Below are 20,744 nucleotides of genomic sequence, written 5' to 3' on the forward strand. Positions count from 1 at the left end.
CTGCAGGAGATGCTTCCTGGTTGTCCCATTATCCTTCTTGCCATTCCCCAAACCTCCTAATAAACTTCCCTTCTTGCAATCAGACGTGTTTCTCATGTGCCTTTATTCCTTTCAAAAGTGTTCATTTTGCCTGGGCAGAATGAAAACAGCAGAGGACTTTTAGGGTTCAACATTGTCCTACAAAGGTCTCCATCATGACTTATTAACATTTAGTAGGCAGAACAGCCACCATTATCCATTAAGTCTGGTTAAACCAGCAGAATCCAAAACTGCGAGACCTCATTTGAATACAATAAGCACATTTATCACATGACCTACCTCTGTAAGATGAATGTAACGTTTCTAGAAAGTTCCTTGGTTTCTTTTTCTTTAAGAAGAGGAGAGGATCGAACGTTTATAGGACACAGATGCACCAGGAGCTGGGCTATTCCTTCCTTCTCTTAGTCACATGGCTAGGAAGGGGCAAGTTCAGGACTGAAGTTCACTTTGTGTAGGGTAGTTTAATGTGAGGTGTTACTGGGAGAGAATAGAACAGATTGTAAACAAGTACCAGAGCTGCAAATCACCTGTATCCAATTTATCCTGTCCGTTCTCCTGGGGGCTAGGACTACTGTCCATTGACAGTGGCCTGGCAGTCGCTTTTAAGAGGTCCTGGAGTCTCCTAGGTACATTTCCCCCTCCCCCCAGGCCTTCTGAGTAAGGGCTCAAGCTTTCTCCACACTGATTTTATTGTTCGGTGCATGAAGTGTTTAAAACTTCATGTCTGTTGGCGGGGTCATGTTGGGATAACTAGATTCAGAAAGTGTTGTCCTTAGTTCTTTTTTAAAAATGGTGGGGTTTTTTTTGGTGAAGAAGAGGAAGGAATGTCAGGGTTATCACCTTTTCTCAGGACAAAGCTATTTCTGTTTCTGATCTGAGTAGAGGTCAGTGTTACTATTTAGCTCACAAATGAGCTAAATCAGTTATGATTTGTGTGGTAGATCAACATCCGGGACAAGGGAATGCCACCATTTCTTGCTTTAAATGGCTAGACATGGAACAAAAAGATAAAATATGTTAAAAACTAGAGAGACAACTGTGAATTTATCTCTAGGACTTAAGAGACGTTAACTGTGTACTCTATTTACATAATCTCTGATTTACTTTTTTTGAGAAATGTTATGTCATAGATTGAGCTAAAACTACATTTTATCCATCCTTTTCTCCCCTGGTTTGTATTATGTTCTTTTGGCCTGTCATGGGGCTTGAACTCAGGGCCTGGGCACTGTCTCTGAGCTTCTTTGGCTCAAGGCTAGTGCTCTACCACTTGAGCCACAGCACCACTTTAAGTTTTTTCTGTTTATGTGGTACTGAGGAATCAAACCTGGGGCTTCATGCATGCTAGGCAAGCACTCTACCTCTCAGCCACATTCTCAGCCCTGTATTATGTTGTTAAGCACTATCTTTTCGTAATCTAAAATTTGGCTATTGTTATGATTATTGTTTAGAATTATCTACACACATACATTCATTTGCTTATAAAACTGCTGCCTTTATTTTATTTCTCATTTCTGGTTTTAATCACCTGTTTCAGAAACATATTCTCCAGTAGTTCTTATGAAATCCATGTAATAAATTCTCTGTTATTATATGAGAATAATGGTCACTCATAAATGAGAGTGTAGTTGGTAAAGAGTTTCAGGTTGTTACCTATTTTCCTTCAGTATTTTGAAAATGTTATACAATTAACATTTGGATTTTGTGTTTAATTTTGAAAGCCTGTTATTGGTCTATTTCTATTGTTGGTAATCATTCCTTATGCTACTACAGGTAACAATAATTTGGTTTAACAACTTGATACATAAAATGATTGAACACATAAAAGGAGAATAATGAAGAAATATAGATCTTGTAAAAGAAATGAAAACAATGCAATATTCCACTTGAAAACCAACAAAATGAATATCAACCCCTAGCTCCCTTCCTTCTCCAAACATATTTGGAGATCTACTTAATTTAATCAGTGATTTTGTTTTATTTGATGAAAAAAATAAAACAACCTCCCCCCCCCTCCAAAGTTATTGATTCCTAGAATTCGATCTGTGAAACTTTGTGGAAGAATTATAAATAAAATCAGGCTAAGGAAAACATATGACAATTAAATAATTGCTGTAACCTAATCAATGGGAGAGGTATTAGTCTCCTAAGAATGTCCTATAGGACAGAGGGTCCCATCAGCTGCACAGGACATGGATGAAAAGGAACTAAGCAACTCAAGGGCAGTAATGAGAGGAAGAGAATAAGAGGGACAGAGATAACAGCTGACACTAGGCAAAAAAAGGAAAGGTACATACCACCCGATGTGGAAGAAATAGCTGTATTGTCAAAGCTCATAGAATTCATAAACTGTATAGACCACGATAATAACAATTTGCCTCATGAAGGTTAGAATGTGTTTGTGACGTTAAGTATCACTATTTCACACTACTGTGAAATTTGTAAGATTTATGTAATCACTTAATCTCAGTAAAATTATTTTTAAAAAAGAATGTCCTGTAGGATTATGGGAACTAGGACGTCGTGTTAATTATAATTCTGTTAGTTTAGTAGTAGCTGAGATGAGAGAGAGACAACATGTTTCAAAAGAAAACCTTGAACCTTTAAAATGACAAGAGACACATTCTTAAAACTTATACCTTAACCTGTATTTCCCATTTCTAGAAGTCCTGCTTTTTTTTTTTATTAATACCTTTATTCTTTTTATAAAACAACCATCTTTTGATAAGGTCTCGGTTTCCTATCATCTCTTTAAACATACTTATTTAAGATTCTTGGCCCTGGTCTCCTGTTTCTTGTGTCTTTTCCTTTCTCAGCCTCAGTTACTTCCTTATGTGGCTGGCAACTTATTATGTAGCTGGGGTGGGGGGGGGGGTTCTTCACCCCTATGAATTCAATCTCCAGAATTGCTGATAATACAGATCAGTTTGGCAAACTCTAAGGAGAACTTTACTACTATTAATCCTCTTCTCCAAGTCTTTTTTTTTTTTCTTTCTGTTTTTGCTAGGCCTGGGGCTCTGCCCCAAGCTTCTTTTTCTCATGGCCAGCACTATACCACTTGAGCCACAGTGCCATTTCAGGCTTTTTTCTGAGTAGTTTATTGGAGTCTCTTGGCCTTTCCTTCCCCAGGCTGGCTTCAAACTGTGATCCTCAGATCTCGGTTTCCTAAGTAGCTAGGATTACAAGTGTGAGCCACTTGTACCTGGCTCCCCCAAGTCTTTTGAGGGGCTTAGATTTTTCAGTTGATTCAGTTTGAGAAATAGCTAAGACAGCTTTCACTTCCAAAGGGGAAATAACTTACCCAAACTCTCATGGAGAGTTCCTGCCATGAGTCTTTCTTTGCTTTTATAAAATTAATTTTAAAAAAATCCTATTAGCATCAATTCATTGTACAGGGATGTCCACATTTTGACATGTCCACATATGCATGTAATGTTCCTTGATCAGACTCATCCTATTCCATCACCTCCCCTCTTCCCCTCAAATCAATCTCAATAAGCTGGGTGGAGCTGGAAACCATCATACGAAGCAAAGTAAGACAAATTTGGAAGAACAAAGTTCACACGCTGTTTTCCCATCTGTAGATGTTTGACCTAAAAGACAATCTCTCTAAGATAAAGGGGACTCACTTTGCATTTTACAACAAAGCTGGAGTCATTTCATAGGAATGGACAGAACAGATTGCTTACGCTTCTTGGACGGTTGTTCCTAAATGACAAACTGTTATGAGTCATCGAGTTCAAACGAGCTGAGCGTTTCTAAACTGTTTCAAGCACACTCCAATTATTTCATGAAAGTCTAATGGCTCACCAGCTTTATCATCAGCTGTCAAGATGGATTGTGACACAGAATTTCTTGTAAGTAATAAACATGTTAACTCTGCGGGTTTCACGTTTCAGTTTACCGAAGTTCAGGGCAGGCATACCTTTGAGAACACAGGTGTAGTGTCCAGCAGACACAACCATGTGACCCTCAGAGGGTCCTGATAACTCTGTGGTCCACTCAGGAAACACCCTTCCCACCTTGAATGGGCCACTGGCCAATCTGGCAGCTCTCCCAGGCTCTATTCTTTTATGTGCTCTCCCTCCCTTCCTGTGATGCCATGAAGCCATCTTTTCATTTAAACTACTTTTTCATTCTTGGCAGTGACCCAGAGGTATTTCTTTTTCTGTCTCAGCTCCTTACTGCTTTGTGTGTGTGTGTGTGTGTGTGTATGTGTGTGTGTGTGTGTGTGTGTTGGTTTTGGAGTGTGAATTCAGGGTCTGAGCAATGACCCTGAATATTTTTGATTAAGGTTAGTGCTCTACCACTTGAGCCACCTCTCCACTTCTGGCCTTTTGGTGGTTACTTGGACATAGGAGTCTCACAGACTTTCCTGTCTAGGCTGGCTTCAAACCATGACCTTCAGATCTCAGCCTCCTGAGTAGCTAGGATGATAGGTGTGAGCCACCGGTGCTCAGCCATTGTTACTGTTTTTATGCTCCTCCATTGCATTCATTACTAAAACTCTCACAGCTTCACTTAAGCCTTGTCTGTCCTTCTTCTTTTTTAATCTGTTCTTCTTATCCCTTTCATGAACTCTTAGCTTTCAACTCCTTTTAGCCTCTTATTACTGCATGCCTGGCCTACTATAATAACTTGCTTTCTGGTCTCTGCCTTTAGGATTTCCTTCTTATTTCCAAAACCAACAAATGTTTGGTGAAATGGTCTAATAGTCTCTAACACAGCTTTTTGTTTTGCCACATTCAGGTGTTAAAGCTTACCTTGGCTCTGCTGCTACCAGGGAAGTCTAAGTCCCTTACCTTACTGTGTGTCACTAAGCATTTTTGACATATGACCTTGTCTTCCCTAGATGGCTTTATTTTCTATCACTTCCCTATAGCTCTCTCCTCTCAGCCAATCTGGCTTACCAGAGTTCTTCAACCATGTTGAGCTTTCTTACCCCCCTTGATGGAAACACATATGGATCTTTCTTTTCAAGTCTCTTTATACCAGCACAGTTATATTACTGTTCTCCCCAGTATGGAAACCACTCATGTGTCATTTGTCAACTTGCTTCCTGTTTATTTCTTCATCCATGTGACCCCCACCCACTCAGGAGAGTATGCTATATGGTAGGGCTAAATGAACTGAACTGTTAGGGGGTATCAAACACAGAGAGATAAGCACAGAAGTCAGGATGATGCTATGCTCAAGTTAAAAGGAGAACTTAGAGAGCAGAAGATCTTAGGGAAGGAGGTAGATCATCTTTATCAGAGCAGAATGATGTGAGGTAAAGAACAGAGACCTGTGTTGGGCTCCTAGCTACTTCAACTTAGTATCTCCTGCCTTTGATGTCTTCATTTGCCATATGATTTGCCTTGAAGAGTTGTAGTGAGGAGTGATAAGATCCCATTTGTAAGAGTGTCCATTACCACAGGGGCCTATTCAAGTTCTCAACAAGGACAAGTTCTTTCTGATCATAGCATAGGTCAAGACAGTACAGTCACACTGCGCCGGACACAGCCTTAACCCAGTGTCTATCTGTTATTTAGTTAGTGGACATTATCATGGATGTACCAGGAAGCAAGGTCCCCAGGAACCATAGTCTAACAGTTCCAGAAAGGATTTAGTATTTCTAAGAACTATTAGTTTGGCATTTTGGTATTTGGCAGTTGGGCCTACCAACAGACATCCCAGCAAGAGCTCTGCTTTTCTAATTGCACTGAAGAGAGTCAGAAGCATGCCAGAGAGTCAGGGCAACCACAGTGTCGCTTGACCTGCCAAACCCAATTCAATGAAGGTCAGGATTTCTTTCATGAGTTCAGCCCTTTGAAGTCACAACCATGAAGGTCTGACTTCATGACACACAGCATGGAAGAGGAGTCCTGACTTATAGAGAAGCCCGAGTAAAATCTTTTATGAGGTGAGGGACTCTTCTAAAAGAAACTCATAACAAATGGAGGGGAAGGGCTTTGACAATCACCAAATGATGGGGAGTGGGGTGGAGGAAGAGGACTGCCTACCTGTCCACACCCTCTGTGGAAGGAGTATAAATGCTCACCAGAGGTAGGTGACCCACAGCTCTGAGGCTTGGGAAACTTGTATTCTGTGTTCATCCGGGCACCTCACTCCCTCCAGCACCATGCCGTACAACTGCTGCCTGCCCAATCTGAGCTGCCGCACCAGCTGCGCCTCCCGGCCTTGCATTCCTCCCAGCTGCCACGGCTGCACCCTGCCCGGTGCCTGCAACATCCCCGCCAATGTGGGCAACTGCAACTGGTTCTGCGAGGGCTCCTTCAATGGCAGTGAGAAGGAGACCATGCAGTTCTTGAACGACCGCCTGGCCAGCTACCTGGAGAAGGTGCGTCAGCTGGAGCGAGAGAATGCAGAGCTGGAGAGCCGCATCCAGGAGAGGAACCAGCAGCAGGACCCACTGGTGTGTCCTGCCTACCAGGCCTACTTCCGGACCATTGAGGAGCTCCAGCAGAAGGTGAGGGGGTTGGGCTCCAACCTAGCAGGGCGAGAACCTGAGATGGGATTCAGAAATGATGCACTCTTTCTCATGATGAGGAAGTTGTGATGACTGACCTTCCATTTTAATTCTTCAGTGCCTGTGCCCTATCAGACCTAGACTTTCAGACCTAGGTTGGTTCTGAGTATTGGTATAAAATCATTCGAAGAGGAGGTAGTGGCACGGATTTGCCAAGCCCTACAGTTATTACCCTAGGGTGAGGGAAAAGAGCGGAGTCTCCCTCAGCAGGGCATCTGGATACTCTACTCTGACTGCTGGTTGACTGCCTTTCTCTGGATTCCTATTTATCTCCATCCCATTGCCTTGATCTCCATATTTCTGGGCTTCTTCTAGGTGTGCAGTGTCCTGTGGGGAATGTAATATTCGCCTAAACCCAGAAAGACTGGAAGCTCTTTAGGTGGAAATGGCCCTAAGCCACCCAGAATGGTGGGACAGCTCCACTAGCTCATTGACATTGTGTATCTTCTCTACTGGATGGAAAGTTTTCTGGAGGCCAGGATCTAGTACTCATTCATTTTTGTGTTTTCAGCTTCTAGAACCATGATAGTAACAGAGCAGTTGTTATTACTAAATATGAATAAACTAGGCACTGGTGGTTCAGGTCTGTAATCATAGCTACTCAGGAGGCTGAGCTCTGGGAATCATGGTTTGAAGCCAGCTTGGGCTGGAAAGTCTAAGAGACTCTTTATCCTCAATTAACCACCAAAAACACTGGAAATAGTACAGTGCTAGCTTTGAGCAAAAAAAGCTCAAGGGACAGTATCCAGTCCCTGAGTTCAAGCCTCAGGACTGGCACCGCCTCCCCTCATCCCCACACAAATAAATGTGAATTAATACCACCAGCTTCTTAGTATTGCTTATTAGGAAAAGGAAACAAAGTATGATCACTTATCTGCTCATCCTTTCCTTGAATATCTCAGTGATCTGTTTTTGCAAATTTAGTTTATCAAATATTTGCTGAATACATGCCATACACAAATAGCACTTGATAATCTTATTATATAAGCTACGACATGATTGGTCATTTTGATCCTTCCATATATGTGGATTAGCATGGATTGCCTTTTGGCAAAAAAAAAAATCAAAGCTCTTGTTCATTCTCTATGTTTTGCGGCTTTTTAGATCCTGTGCAGCAAGTCTGAGAATGGCAGGCTGGTAGTCCAGATCGACAATGCCAAGCTGGCCTCAGATGACTTCAGGACAAAGTGAGTGGCAAGTGGGGTGGTGATATTTATCTGTTTTCTCCTCTCTGTCTATCCTCAGCCTTCTGTCAACACTGATAAACGTTGACCTGGCTTCTCTCTCAACCTTTCCATGAGGTCCATATTGATCTTGCTCACTATAGCTCAGAGATCCCTCTGCTAGGCCTCATTCCTTTCTCTTCCCTGACTTCATTTTAGGGTGACATCCCTTGGTCACCCTGAGCCTCAATGAAGACTGCATAGTGCTCACTCATGTCCTACTAAGTGAAAGATTCAATCAGGAGAACGTGGGAAATGTATTCATCTTAGAAACATCACAGTTCATCAGCCTTAACTCTACTGGCTCTTTGTAAAAACAATGACTAGTAACATTTTCCTCTAGGACCAGTTACTAAGTGTTGTACACCTGCCTGCAAAGAGGTGGTCTTAAAAGCTACCAACTCCTTAGGCGCACATACATGCTCTGCACATACAAATAATATTTATTGAAATGAACCCTAGGAAATGGAAACGAGGTTTTTTTCTTTTCTTTGCTGCTATTTTTATTTTCTTGTTGTCTTGTTTGTTCCTTTATCTCTCTTTGGGAGGATAAGGAGGGAACAAAGGTGGAGGAGAAAGGGTGAACAAATGCAGCAGTGGTACTCACTGGATATCATGATGAAAATGAATGTTACAACCTGTGGGTGGGGATGGGAGGGAAAAGCTGGGAGAGAGCGAGAGAAGGGGTGACATTGTCCACCTGACGTGTGTAACTGCAACCCTTCTGTACATCATCTTCATCAAACTTTTTATTTTTACTTATTTTTTTTTATCATAAGTTTAAAAAGAAAACTATCAACTCGAATTCCTGCTTATCTGACAAACCAAATCAAAGCAGAGTCAAGGCCGGGCGTGTTCCTGCTCAGCCTATCTGTAATCTCCCTGCGATCACAGGTATGAGACGGAGCTGTCCCTGCGGCAGCTGGTGGAGTCGGACATCAATGGCCTGCGCAGGATCCTGGATGAGCTGACCCTGTGCAAGTCTGACCTGGAGGCGCAGGTGGAGTCCCTGAAGGAGGAGCTGCTCTCGCTCAAGCAGAACCATGAGCAGGTGAGGTTCTCCCCAAACCTGGACAGGATCAGACTCGCCTGGGGCCTGTTTCCAACCACCGCAGGCTGGGGAGAGGCTGTAGGTTGAAGCTCAATTAGCCCGGGAAGCTCTTCTCTAAACACAAAAGGATTTGTTGAGAATGAGTAATCTAAAAATCTGTGATAGGAGATTAGCGTTTGCTGCCAAAGACAGGAACAGGGGTGAAGAAAGTTGGCCATCCCTGGAACTAGAAAAGCTCGGCGATAAGGCAGTTGCTGTGACCCTTCAGTGTCCAGGGGAGAAACACGTGGCCACTGTAGACTCTGATCCTCTGTTTTGTAACCGGAGAGGATAAGATGGCCTAGGGCTACTTAGCAAGAGGACTGAGCTAGACATAAAATGCATCCCTCCTAGTTCCTATCCAGAGCCCTTTCTGCTACTCAGAAAATAGAAATGTGGAGGAAAATGCACCCCAATACTAGGGTGGTCTTTGCATAAAGGAGGTATTTACAAATCTTCAATCCCAGAACCAGGCACATAATAACAATTAATATGAATACAATGCTGTCTTTTTTTTTTTTCTGGTGGTACTAGGATTTGTACTCAGGGCGTAGCTCCTGCTGGATAAGCAGCTGCTCTACCACTTGAACTACCTCCCAGGCCAACATAATGCTTCCTTATAGACCCAACATTGCGCTAAAGTGCTTTAGAGCTCCAGAGGAAGGTCTCATGTTAAGATGAGGAAATCAAAGATTCCTGAAAGTCCTAGAAACTCTGTTGAGTAGTAGAGATGGGGTATAGTTCAAATCTGCTTTATGCACTAATTCAAGTACTAAGCGATTCTGGCTCCGCAGACAGATTATCTGTGAAAGGAACAGGTATTTATTTCCCTTAGGAAGTTCTATAACCTGGCAGCACCAACACCTCAATAGCTAACTCTGTGTGTGTCTTCAGGGATACAGAAGGTAGCTTCAGGTTAAATAGGGAGCATTGGGAGCTGAGGGTGAAGAAAGTCTTCATAGTTAGGAGTCTCAAGTCACAGGAGTGACCTGTTTTACCATTTAGCTCCATCTCTGTCCTTGTTATCACTTTACCTTTGGAATGTGAACAGGAATGAGTTGCTTGGCAGGTGATCTAAAGCTTTTGTCTGTTTCCTTTAAGATTATTATAAGAAGAAGGCATTGGCTGCTGGAGAGGTAGTTTGCCTTCCACGTAAGATATTTGTTGTTGTTGTTTTTTAAAATTTTTTTCCACGCAAGATGTTTATCAGTGATTTTTCTCTTTCCTGAAGCCTGGGGTGATTGCTGCCTGAGAGGAGTACAGATATAAAGGGTACAGATACAAAGTTGGGGGACTTGTAGTTAATTCACAGGATCTAGCAAGAGCATTGTTTAGGTTGCCTCCAACGTTCTTATTTCCTCTGCTTACGAATCAAACCTAAGATGCCATGAGATATCCTGGCCAAAAAAAAAAAAATCATGAAATCACGATTAACCATGTTTTAGCATTGACAACAAATCACCACCTCTCTCTAAAAAAGAAATACATGGAATATGAAAGTCAGAAGGAGGACTCATGTACTTGTGAAGTACAGGGATTAGTCACTGAATACAGAATCTGACCACTGATGGGAGGGGAGGAAATGGAGCTTGTTGAAAGCTGAGGAATCATCACAAGTTGAATTTCATTATCTCAAGGAGCAAAGGAGAGCATCAAGATTTTTTTCTTTTGATATTTTGAGCTTTTCCCTTCGCCCTGCAGGAAGTCAACACCCTGCGCTGCCAGCTGGGAGACCGCCTCAACGTGGAGGTGGACGCCGCTCCCACTGTGGACCTCAACAGGGTGCTGAACGAGACCAGGTGTCAGTACGAGGCCCTGGTGGAGACCAACCGCAGGGAGGTGGAGGAATGGTTCACCACACAGGTGGGCATCGAAGCACACGGCCATTTGGGACTCTAGGCTCACAGACAGAGTCCACAAGGCAGCGGCTGACCCTGTCTCTTCCCCTTCTGCTATTGCAGACTGAGGAGCTGAACAAGCAGGTGGTGTCCAGCTCAGAGCAGCTGCAGTCCTACCAGGCAGAGATCATTGAGCTGAGACGCACAGTCAACTCCCTGGAGATTGAGCTGCAGGCCCAGCACAACCTGGTGTGTATTGTTCAGAGTGGCCATGAGCCGTGTGTGGTGGGGGAGTGTCCCTCAGACCACAGTCCCCTGAGTCCTTGAAGCTCCTGAGTTGTGTGGCAGGCCCTGGAGGAAGGCTTTGCAGGAGTAGCTCCTGACATCCTCATCTTCTCCCCTGCAGAGGAACTCTCTGGAGAACACGCTGACAGAGAGTGAGGCCCGCTACAGCTCCCAGCTGTCCCAGGTGCAGTGTCTGATCACCAACGTGGAGTCTCAGCTGTCTGAGATCAGGTCTGACCTGGAGCGCCAGAACCAGGAGTACCAGGTGCTGCTGGATGTCAGGGCCCGGCTAGAGTGTGAGATCAACACCTACAGGGGCCTGCTGGAGAGCGAGGACTGCAAGTGAGTCTGGGACAAATTATGTTTGTTTTGTTTAACTGGCCCCCGGGGTGGAGGGCACAAGGGGCTTCGGGGAGAACAAATGTCTTCCAGGTGGACTTACTTCTAACTTTTTGTTAGGTCATGTAAGGTATCACAGTCATCTGACAAAATGAACGTCTCGTATCTTCCTGGATCCTTAACTTGTTTGACTCTGACTCATTCTAATGATTTCCTGTTTCCAGGCTTCCTTGTAACCCCTGTGCCACCAGCAATGCCTGTGACAAGCCCATCGGGCCCTGTGTTGCCAATCCCTGCCTGACGCGGGCTCGCTGTGGGCCCTGCAACACTTTTGGGCGCTAGAGGCCCCGCCGCCAGAAGGAGGACAAAGGCTCCAGTCCACTTCATCCCAAGATGTTCAACAGCGCTGTGAGCACAGGCAGTACCAGCCTCCTGAAGCCAGCGCTCTCGTTCATTCTTCCAATAAACTCTTGACTCTGGTGTGAAAAGTACAATTGTCTGTTTCATGCTTGTGTACCAAAATTGGAGGTCTTACTTTTTTTTTTTTTTTAAAATAAAAGGAATCAAGGCCAGGAGCCAGCGACTCACACCTGTACTCCTAATTACTATACTCCTAGAGATGTTGTGAGGAGCACTGCTTCAAGCTAGCTAGGGGAGACTTATCTGAGAAATTCTGATCTCCAATTAGCTAGCAAAAAGCCAGAAGTGGGAATGTGGCCAAGGCAGTAGAGTGCCAGCCTTGAGCACAAAAGCTAAGGAAGAGGGAGAGTCCTGAGTTCAAGCTTCAGTACTCTCTCTGACTCCTCTCTCTCTCTCTCTCTCTCTCTCTCACACACACACACACACACACACACACACACACCAGTGTCTTCTCATGAGATAGAATTGTTCACTCCAATCTATGGTCTATGGCTTTTTTCAAAGGAGAAGCCTCCACAGGTGTCACCTGTTGATCTGGGTTTGTCCTAAGTAATCAAAGCTATGTCCCTGAAGGCTGGGAAGAAAACACCAGAGAAGATCATTCCAACCATAGGCACCAGCAACTCAAGAAAGGAAGTCAGAGTACTGCCTTTAAAGGTGGAGGGGCTCCTGAAGTCTGCAGCATTGAGTTGGGAGGAGTAAACTCTCAGGATATGAAGAGGCTGGGCAGGGAAGGGGGTAATATGGGGCTCACTGGCTCTGGAGAAGACTGATTTTTATCTCAAGTGGAAAGGGAAACAAAAGAAGAGCTCAGGGGATGGCTTGGTGGACACTCAGAGATCTCAGGGGGTCAGGCGAGTGGCATGTAGGGTTAGAGAATGCTTACCTGGATGGCTTTGGGATGAGTGATGGGTCCATTGTGTTGTTTGGTTTTTGTTTCAAAGAAGAATAACTGATGTTCAACAGCTGTTTCCCGCCCCATCCAAGAAGGGCCAGAAACTGCACAAATGGCTCAGAGTATAAGAAGAGAGGATCGTGGTGTGGCAGCCTGCCCTGTATCATTACGAAACTCCTGCCGCTATCTTGACAAGGGCATGCTCCAGGTCGATGGGCGCGGCCTCACCTGGCTCTTGGTGCTTTCAATCTCTCACTCTCATTTAAGTTTTATTTTTATAGCATGTAGGTACAAGCCTTAGTGTGAAATATTAATACCAGGAAAGACTTACATCCCAAACGAGCTCAGCAGTGGTCCCATTTATCTCTTGATTTAATATCTAACTTTTGTTAGTTTTTTTTTGTTGTTGTTGTTTTGTCATTCCTGGGGCTTGAACTCAGGGTCTAGGCACCGTCCCTGAGCCTCTTTGTGCTCAAGGCTAGCAGTCTACCACTTGAGCCACAGTGCCACTTATGGCTTTTTCTGCATAGTTTATTGGAGATGAAAGTCTCACGGACTTTTCTGCCTGGGCTGGCTTTGAACCATGATCCTCATATCTCAGCTTCCTGAGTAGCTAGTGTAAGCCACTGGTGCCTGGCTAGATCTGGTCTTGGGTGCCCCCTGGGATATTATTTACTTCTCTTTTCTAGCTCTTCCTGGTCCTGGCCTATCCACTAGGTTACCCATATGAACCATTAGAAAAGAGAGGCTCTCTCATGAGGGGAATGGAGCTGCCCAGAAGGCCCATGTGGCAGGCAGCGCATTTGCTATTCTCCAGTCTCTGCAGAGCCCTGCTTCTGGGCCTTATGCCAGGTGTAACCCTCCATAAACAGATATGGCAGCCTTGACACAACCATGCATCCTGCTCAAAACTGGGCACCCAGATTCCATCTGGGCCATTGTGTCCACTTGATTGACCTCAAGTCATGCCATTTAAATAACTACATTTTTACATTTTAAAATGGATCCTTGTGGTACCTTTATGACAGACACACAGGAGGCACATAGGAGATACTCAAAAACTAATTAATCACATACCTGCTTGGAATTAATAACTCTTTTGAGGGCAGTTAAGGAAGCAAAGAACAGAGAGATTGTTTGAGTAGGTCATGCAGCAAAGATAATTTTATTCATTGGCAGAAGATGTTCATGGGGTTCCTGAGAAAAGCAAGAAATAGGCAAGAAATAGATCACTCGTTCTGTCTTCTCCCCTCTTTCTCTCTCTCTGTCTCTGTTTCTGTCCCTCTCTCTCCTTTATCTATGGTGCTAGAGATTGAAGCTGGAGTCTCACATAGGCTAGGCAAGTGCTCACCCAGCCCATGAGGAGAAAGGCATAAGCCCCCCTCCCCCCATTTTTTTAAAATCCTGCATTGTATTCTTTGAAGACAGTGTGTTATTCTTGCTTTAACAACCATGACATATGCAGGATTAGGCCAGAAACTTCATTCTTTGAAGACAGCATGTTATTCTTGCTTTAACAACCATGACATTTGCAGGATTAGGCCAGAAACTTCATTCTGAAAGGACTGAAGTGACAAGAACAGAGTTGTTGAGAGCAAGTTTTAAAGAAAGATCAGTACAAAAGAGAAATTAAGAACGTAAGTGTCTTGAACACAAAACGATTGAGTTAAGGCCAAGAGTTTTTCCAGTTCTTCTTCAAATGCTGAAGGGTAGGGCCAGGAAGTTGTTGGGCATGCTTGTGTCACAGGACTGCTTAGAGTCTCAGCTTTGATCTGGTGATGATTGCTCTTCTCTCTAGAGGACTGGGTTGTTCTGGTTAAGCTTTTATAAAACTCAAGGGGCTTTTGATCAAATAAAACAACATAGAGTTTACATTCTGAAAAGCTTTGGATTCCAGTTGAGAGACCCTATCTAAGGAATCTGTTTTGTTTCCCTCCAGTGAGTTATTATGTTAAAATAACCAGCAACCAAAGACTTGTTGATTAGACCTAGAAGTTCTCTCAAACTTTTGCTAATTGTAGAGCTGATGAAAAAGAGCCATTTTTTTTAATCCCCATTGCCACTATTTTTTATTTTGGTACCCTGTGTCTTAAATACATTTAGCTGATTTGGGGAAGGGAAGAGAAACAAAAAAAAATGGTGAGATAAAGGACAAAGTGTGAACCAATGCAACAGCAATACTCACAAGGTAAAATGTTGGAAATTAACTTTACAACTTGGGATGGGAGAGTTGCTGGGGAAGGAAACTGGGAGAAAAAATGAGGGAGGGTATAACAATATTTGACAAGAAATGTATTATATATATAATTATAACCCCTCTGTACATCACCTGGAAAATAAAATTTAAATTAAAAAATGCTACTTTATGTTTATTCCTAGATATAAACAAAAACAATTTGAATTCATACACACAGTTTAAAAATCACACTCATATATATAACTTTATATATTTTTATAAATTAATGAAGATTATATAAATTATATATTATTTGATTTATATATTTATATAACTTTCACATATTATTTATGATATATGCATTTCATGATTGAGTTTGACTTTGGGAAGAAGGAATTTAAGCGAGATTGTGTATGAACACCAAGGAAGTTCTCTATATATCACAAATCCTACATTTACTTGATTTTAATCCCATTAGGAGCAAATATAGAAATATATAGTCACCAATCCTCTTTACACTGGTTTAAAATACATTTTCTTTTATTTCATGTTTTTGGTATCCATCGGAGTAGGCCAGCTTAGAGTTCTTTTAAAAACAACTCCCATATTTCCCACGTGTCATCACAGTATTAGTTTTCTTACTCATGCAGCAGCCATCCTTAGGAGGACATCTTAATCACTACAATTCCATCCAAGAACTCAGGCTGGAAATCATTTGAACTTGAGATGTGGGTTCATGAAGTCTGCTCATCAGGGTGAAGGGAAAGAGCATTGGCTATAAAACTTTGATCACTCTCTGTCATGTGTTATTATTACGCAAGGGGAGTCGCTTGGTCACGTCTGATTTTGAAGTAGATAGTATTCTCTTATTGTCTTATTTCTGAAAGGCAGTGAAACAGGGAGAATCATTTGGGGAAGAGTGGTGGTGGCCTCTGCATTTGCTTTCCCAGGAATCTGCCTTGTGGAAATGGCTGAGGTAGAAGGATGGCTCCTCACCCCTCCCCAAAGAATGGCACTTATTCCTATCAATGCATTGGAAGCAGTATTACTCAGATGCCTCTTCAGACTCATGGTCTAGTAAACCCGTAGATCTTTGCCTCATAGTGTCTTGGTGGTAGGAATGGGTGGGCTGAATTTCTTTTCTGGATTACCATTTATTACACAAGGGTATGGAATTTTGGAGAACCAGATTGTTGGGGGCAGAAGGGTCTTCTAGGGGTGTCTCTACCTCGGGTGTGTCCTAAGCTCTGTCTTTGTTTCTACTCCCCCAACTAAGTCATGAGAAGGGCAATTCAAGTGAACCAGGTTCAGTCAATGCACAGGATTTAAGTCAATGCCATCTAAATACAATTTGTTTCTTACATCAAACCAGTTTTTCTGTAGAGTTGCTTCTTGCGTCTGCTTCTGCTGTCCAATCAAAAACCACTGGGTGCTGCCTATAATGTCAGGATGTGAACACTAGAGGCCGCCAGAGCAGCAGGCAGGCTTAGGTTTTAAGATTCTCTGTCAGTAAACAAACCATTCATTTGGGCATTGAAGTCCTTCAAAGAAAGACACACAGACTTGTCCACATAAAAAGAAAATCCAAATGCATAAAGGATTCATAGACACAATTAAAAGGAAATGATACCGGAGGACAAATTTTGCAACACAAGTGAATGACACAATGGGAAAGTTAATATACCTGCATAAAATAAGTAGAGCAGAGACATGTAATTTCCTGAAAGAGAAAAAGTAAAAATACATAATAAAAATAAATGTACTAATAAATCAAAATAAATGCACAAATAAATACTACAGGAGAATTTATGGTTGGCCCAGCTGAGAGACATTTTATTTAAAAATTATTATTATTACTTTTGAGACATGGTTTCATTATGTCACTATTTTGAGATCAAGATCGACTCGTTTCATCCTTCTGAATGTTGGGATTACAGGGATGAGCCACCAGAATTGGCTTCTTTGACTGACAAAGTAATATATAATTGCTATTGGAAATGGATGCAAATGGGAATACTTTTTCTAGAGAGTAACATTTATTAATAAGGTAAAACTATTTAGGTTAAAAATTACTTGGTGGAAATTTCAGAAGTTATGTATATTTTTTTGTTTTTGTTTTTGGGTCTGGTCATGGGGCCTGAACTCTGGGTCTGGGCGCTGTCCCTCAGCTCTTCAGCTCAAGGCTAGCGCTCTACCACTTGAGCCACAGCACCACTTCTGGCTTTTTTCTTTTTGCTTATGTGGTGCTGAGGAATCGAACCCAGGGCCTCAGGCACGCAAGGCAAGCGCTCTACCACTGAGCCACCTTCCCAGCCCCAGAAGTTATATTTTTATGAGCTTATTTTCAAGAGATAAAAAGATATGTAGAAACTCAAACTTAAGAAAGTTCACTCTAGTGTTTCACCTTATTTTGTTTTCCAGTCCTGAGGTTTGAACTCAGGACCTGGGAGCTGTCCCTGAGCCTCTTTGTGCTCCAGGCTAGTGCTTTACCATTTGAACCACAGGACCACTTTCAGCCTTTTCTGATTAGTTAATTGGAGATAAGAGTTTCACAGACTTTTCTGCCCAGGCTGGCTTCAAACTGCGATTCTCATATCTCAGCCTCTTGAATAGCTAGGATTACACGCAGGAGCCACTGGTGCCCACCTTTAGTGTTTCACTTTTGATATTGGAAAATTGGAACTGGCATAGATATCTAACAATAGGAAAGGTTTATACGAACTTGAAAATAGAAATTCTCAATGTTTCATCTTTAATAATGACTGTACTCACAATCATTTCCTCATGTGAAATGTATAATACTTTATGTGCAAACATAAAGTTTCTTTTTTTGGGGGGGGGGTCCAGTAGTGGGGCCTGAACTCTGGGCCTGGGCGCTGTCCCTCAGCTTTTCAGCTCAAGGCTAGCGCTCTACCTCTTGAGCCACAGCACCACTTCTGGCTTTTTTCTTTTTGCTTATGTGGTGCTGAGGAATTGAACCCAGGGCTTCAGGCATGCAAGGCAAGCGCTCTACCACTGAGCCATCTTCCCAGCCCTATATATAGTTTCAATGATGGAAAAATATGTGTCCATATGAGAACTTTACGATCATCTCTGGTGTCATTTTTTCCTAAATTTCTTTAGGTGTTTGCTCTTTCTTTGTAAGATGAAAAACAGCAGGAATTCCCTATATTCATTTCCCCAGCATAGGGTTAGGAAAGGCAAGGGCTGGTTTAGGCCATTCAAAGCAGACTTTGGTAGTGAAGGAGGGTGGGTGGTCAGCTTATCTGTGCTATCGGGAACAGCTGAATACAAGTAGTTGAGAGCATGTACATTTCAGCAGATGTCTATCACAAACCTGTTGTCACTCTCTTCAATTCTATGATGTTATTTAAGTCTCCCAAAAATTCAGATACCACCTCCAGAGGAGAGGATGGGGAAGAAATCCTGGATGAATTCTTTTCTTTCTTTCTTTCTTTTTTGGTACCGGGGATCAAACCCAGGCCACTGCACTTGCTAGACAAGTGCTTTGCCAGTGAGCTACATCCAAGCCTGGATGAATTCTGAGTTTATACAAAGATCTTTCTCTCTTTCTCTCTCTCTCTCTCTCTCTGTCTACCTTCTCCCCAGAATTTACAGTGAGGGTTTGAAATAGGCTTTAGCAGTTGTAGAGAAAAATGAAGTGATCTATTTCAAACCTACATGTCTTGGAAATTTGTAATTGACCTATGTTTTTATATCCTCTATGTATGTCTATTCATTTACATTCATATTGATATTTACTTGCAATTCTTTAGAATGAAATACTTAAAGGAAAATTAGAATGTTACTTATATGTGTGTGTGTGTATAAATATGTTGTGGATTGTATTTTCTTCTATTTATTGTTTTGGGTTTCTCAGAAGTATCATAGCAAGCAGATATGAAATGTATGATGCAAAACTATAATGTAAATTTGTAATGTAAGTGGAAACCTGGGAAAATACATCAAAGGCAACCTGGGGGGAAATACAACTTACAATACAACCAAGCTTCCACTTTCCATTGCCTTTTAAATGATTCCAATCAATCAAAGGAAAAGACCAACAACTCAAGAGAAAAAGAGAACCCACACAGATGGGATTGGAGTTTATTGTATCTGGCTTAATTTCCTTTGCAACAATAGAAATGCAAATGAAAGCAATTGCAAAATCCTTCCTGCTAGCTGATGGATGAGGCCGCATTCCTCCATAGCGCATGTCATTAGTCAGGTATGAAGAGAGCCTGCACTTGGCCCAATGGCAATCCCCATGAAGATGACCAGTTCAAGGCACTCACGGATCTAGCACCCATTCTTCTAAGAACTGGTGGCAGAAATACGTTAAGATGCGTGTAAAATGACTTTATCCCACAGTTATTCACTATCTCTTGGTTACAGTAGGAAACAAATAAGAATACAAGGTGCGTCTTGGAAGTTGATAATTGGCTAAATAGAATTTACCAATCAGATAGAATGCAGTGAAGGTCTTGGGCATGGATCTGGAAGGAAGGCTAAGCTCTCCTAAGGAGCAGGAGGAACAGAGTTGAGAAGTGTGAGCCTAGTCTCTATTGGGGGTGCACAGCCAGGTTCTTAGTGGCTTCAGTGTGATTCTAAAAATTTTCCCAGTAGTCTTTGCAGCGCTTTGTGGTCAGATCTTCTACAGGAAGATAGAGTTTGTTGGGTGCAGTCTGGATATCCAGCTTCAGCCCTTGCTGTTTTCACCGGGAAACAGTAAGTGGAAAAGAGAAGCTACAGGACTCAAGCCGCCAGCCCTCAGCCTCTCCCTGAAACCCTTTCCCCAACCCCCGCCTCCGCCCTTTACAGGATAAGGACATGAGTGAAGCCAGCACCTTGTAGGGATCTTAGAGGAGCTGCTAGAGGTGCAGGCGCTGAACAGATCTCTGAGCTCACCAAAGGGATGCAAATGCCAAGGCCCTGTTCAGACCTGGAAAGGCACACCAAGAATAGACCAGAACAGCCATAGAAGGAAGGGATGTCTCCTCGGGGTCCTCTGAGGAAGGGCAAGTTTCCTGCACCTGTTCTTTCAGTGAAAGCAGGTTTCTTCTGGGACTGGACAGCTTCTCTCCAACACCCTCCGACTCCTGTCTTTCCCCCTTCCTACCACTGCAACCTCAGTGTCTCTCCATTTCCCTCCCCACCCCCACTCCCCACCTCTGGCCAGGCATTGGTGGTCACCGTCTCAGGTCCTTGACCATCTTCATACCCCTAACCCTTCCCACCTGTGCATATGCACTTGCTCACTTGGATAAGACTAACATCCTGCTTAGCCACGTGCTGTGTTGTGCCCATTTCCTTGGTTTTAGGGACATTACTATCTGGGATCTTAGCTTTGGGGTGCCTTCTCTGCTTCCACATTCTCCTCTTCCTCTTTGATCCCATAAAGCATCAAAGTTCCCTTGGCTTGAAACGGGCTCTGGAAGCCAGGTGTGGCATCTGTAATCCTAGCCACTTGGTAGATGGTGGTTAGGAGAATCGAGGTTGGGGAACAGCCTCAGTAGAAGTTCACCAGACTCTGCCTCATGAGCGAACAAACAAAAAGCCACAAAGGACTGGGGGGCTTGGTGCAAGTGGTAGAAGGCTTGGCTAATAAGCCTGAAGACTTGGATTCAACCTCCAGTGCTCTGAAAAGTATAGGGGCTGAGCCCCATCTCACTCTGACAGGCCTAAGTGCCCTGAGTAAGCCCTCTGCCCCCAACCAACCTGTGTCTCTGAGACTATGTGGGGCCCACTCCAATCTTCTTCCTGCTCTACCTTTCCTGGTTGATCCCTCTCCTCCTTTTCACAGACATTCCAGCCCTTCTTGTGTGCACTGCAGAGCTGAGCATTTATTGCAGTCCTAGGGATGCTTAAATCAACTCTTCTCTAGGTGAGAATTCAAGGGGCCCAAGTTGC

General features: G+C 43.1%; 1 protein-coding gene across 1 annotated transcript; it reads left to right on the forward strand.

Moving 5' to 3' along the window:
* Positions 1-6,148: 6,148 nt before the first annotated feature.
* On the forward strand, positions 6,149-11,685 carry LOC122102589 (keratin, type I cuticular Ha3-I). Its single transcript, XM_042673356.1, has 7 exons — positions 6,149-6,508; positions 7,673-7,755; positions 8,686-8,842; positions 10,583-10,744; positions 10,843-10,968; positions 11,126-11,346; positions 11,568-11,685. The coding sequence occupies exons 1-7, from the start codon at positions 6,161-6,163 to the stop codon at positions 11,683-11,685; spliced, it is 1,215 nt and encodes a 404-aa protein (XP_042529290.1). The 5' UTR covers positions 6,149-6,160.
* Positions 11,686-20,744: the final 9,059 nt, after the last annotated feature.

This window comes from Dipodomys spectabilis, unplaced genomic scaffold, assembly GCF_019054845.1.
Source record: "Dipodomys spectabilis isolate Male_0828 unplaced genomic scaffold, ASM1905484v1 ptg000018l, whole genome shotgun sequence".
NCBI classification, from domain to species: domain Eukaryota; kingdom Metazoa; phylum Chordata; class Mammalia; order Rodentia; family Heteromyidae; genus Dipodomys; species Dipodomys spectabilis.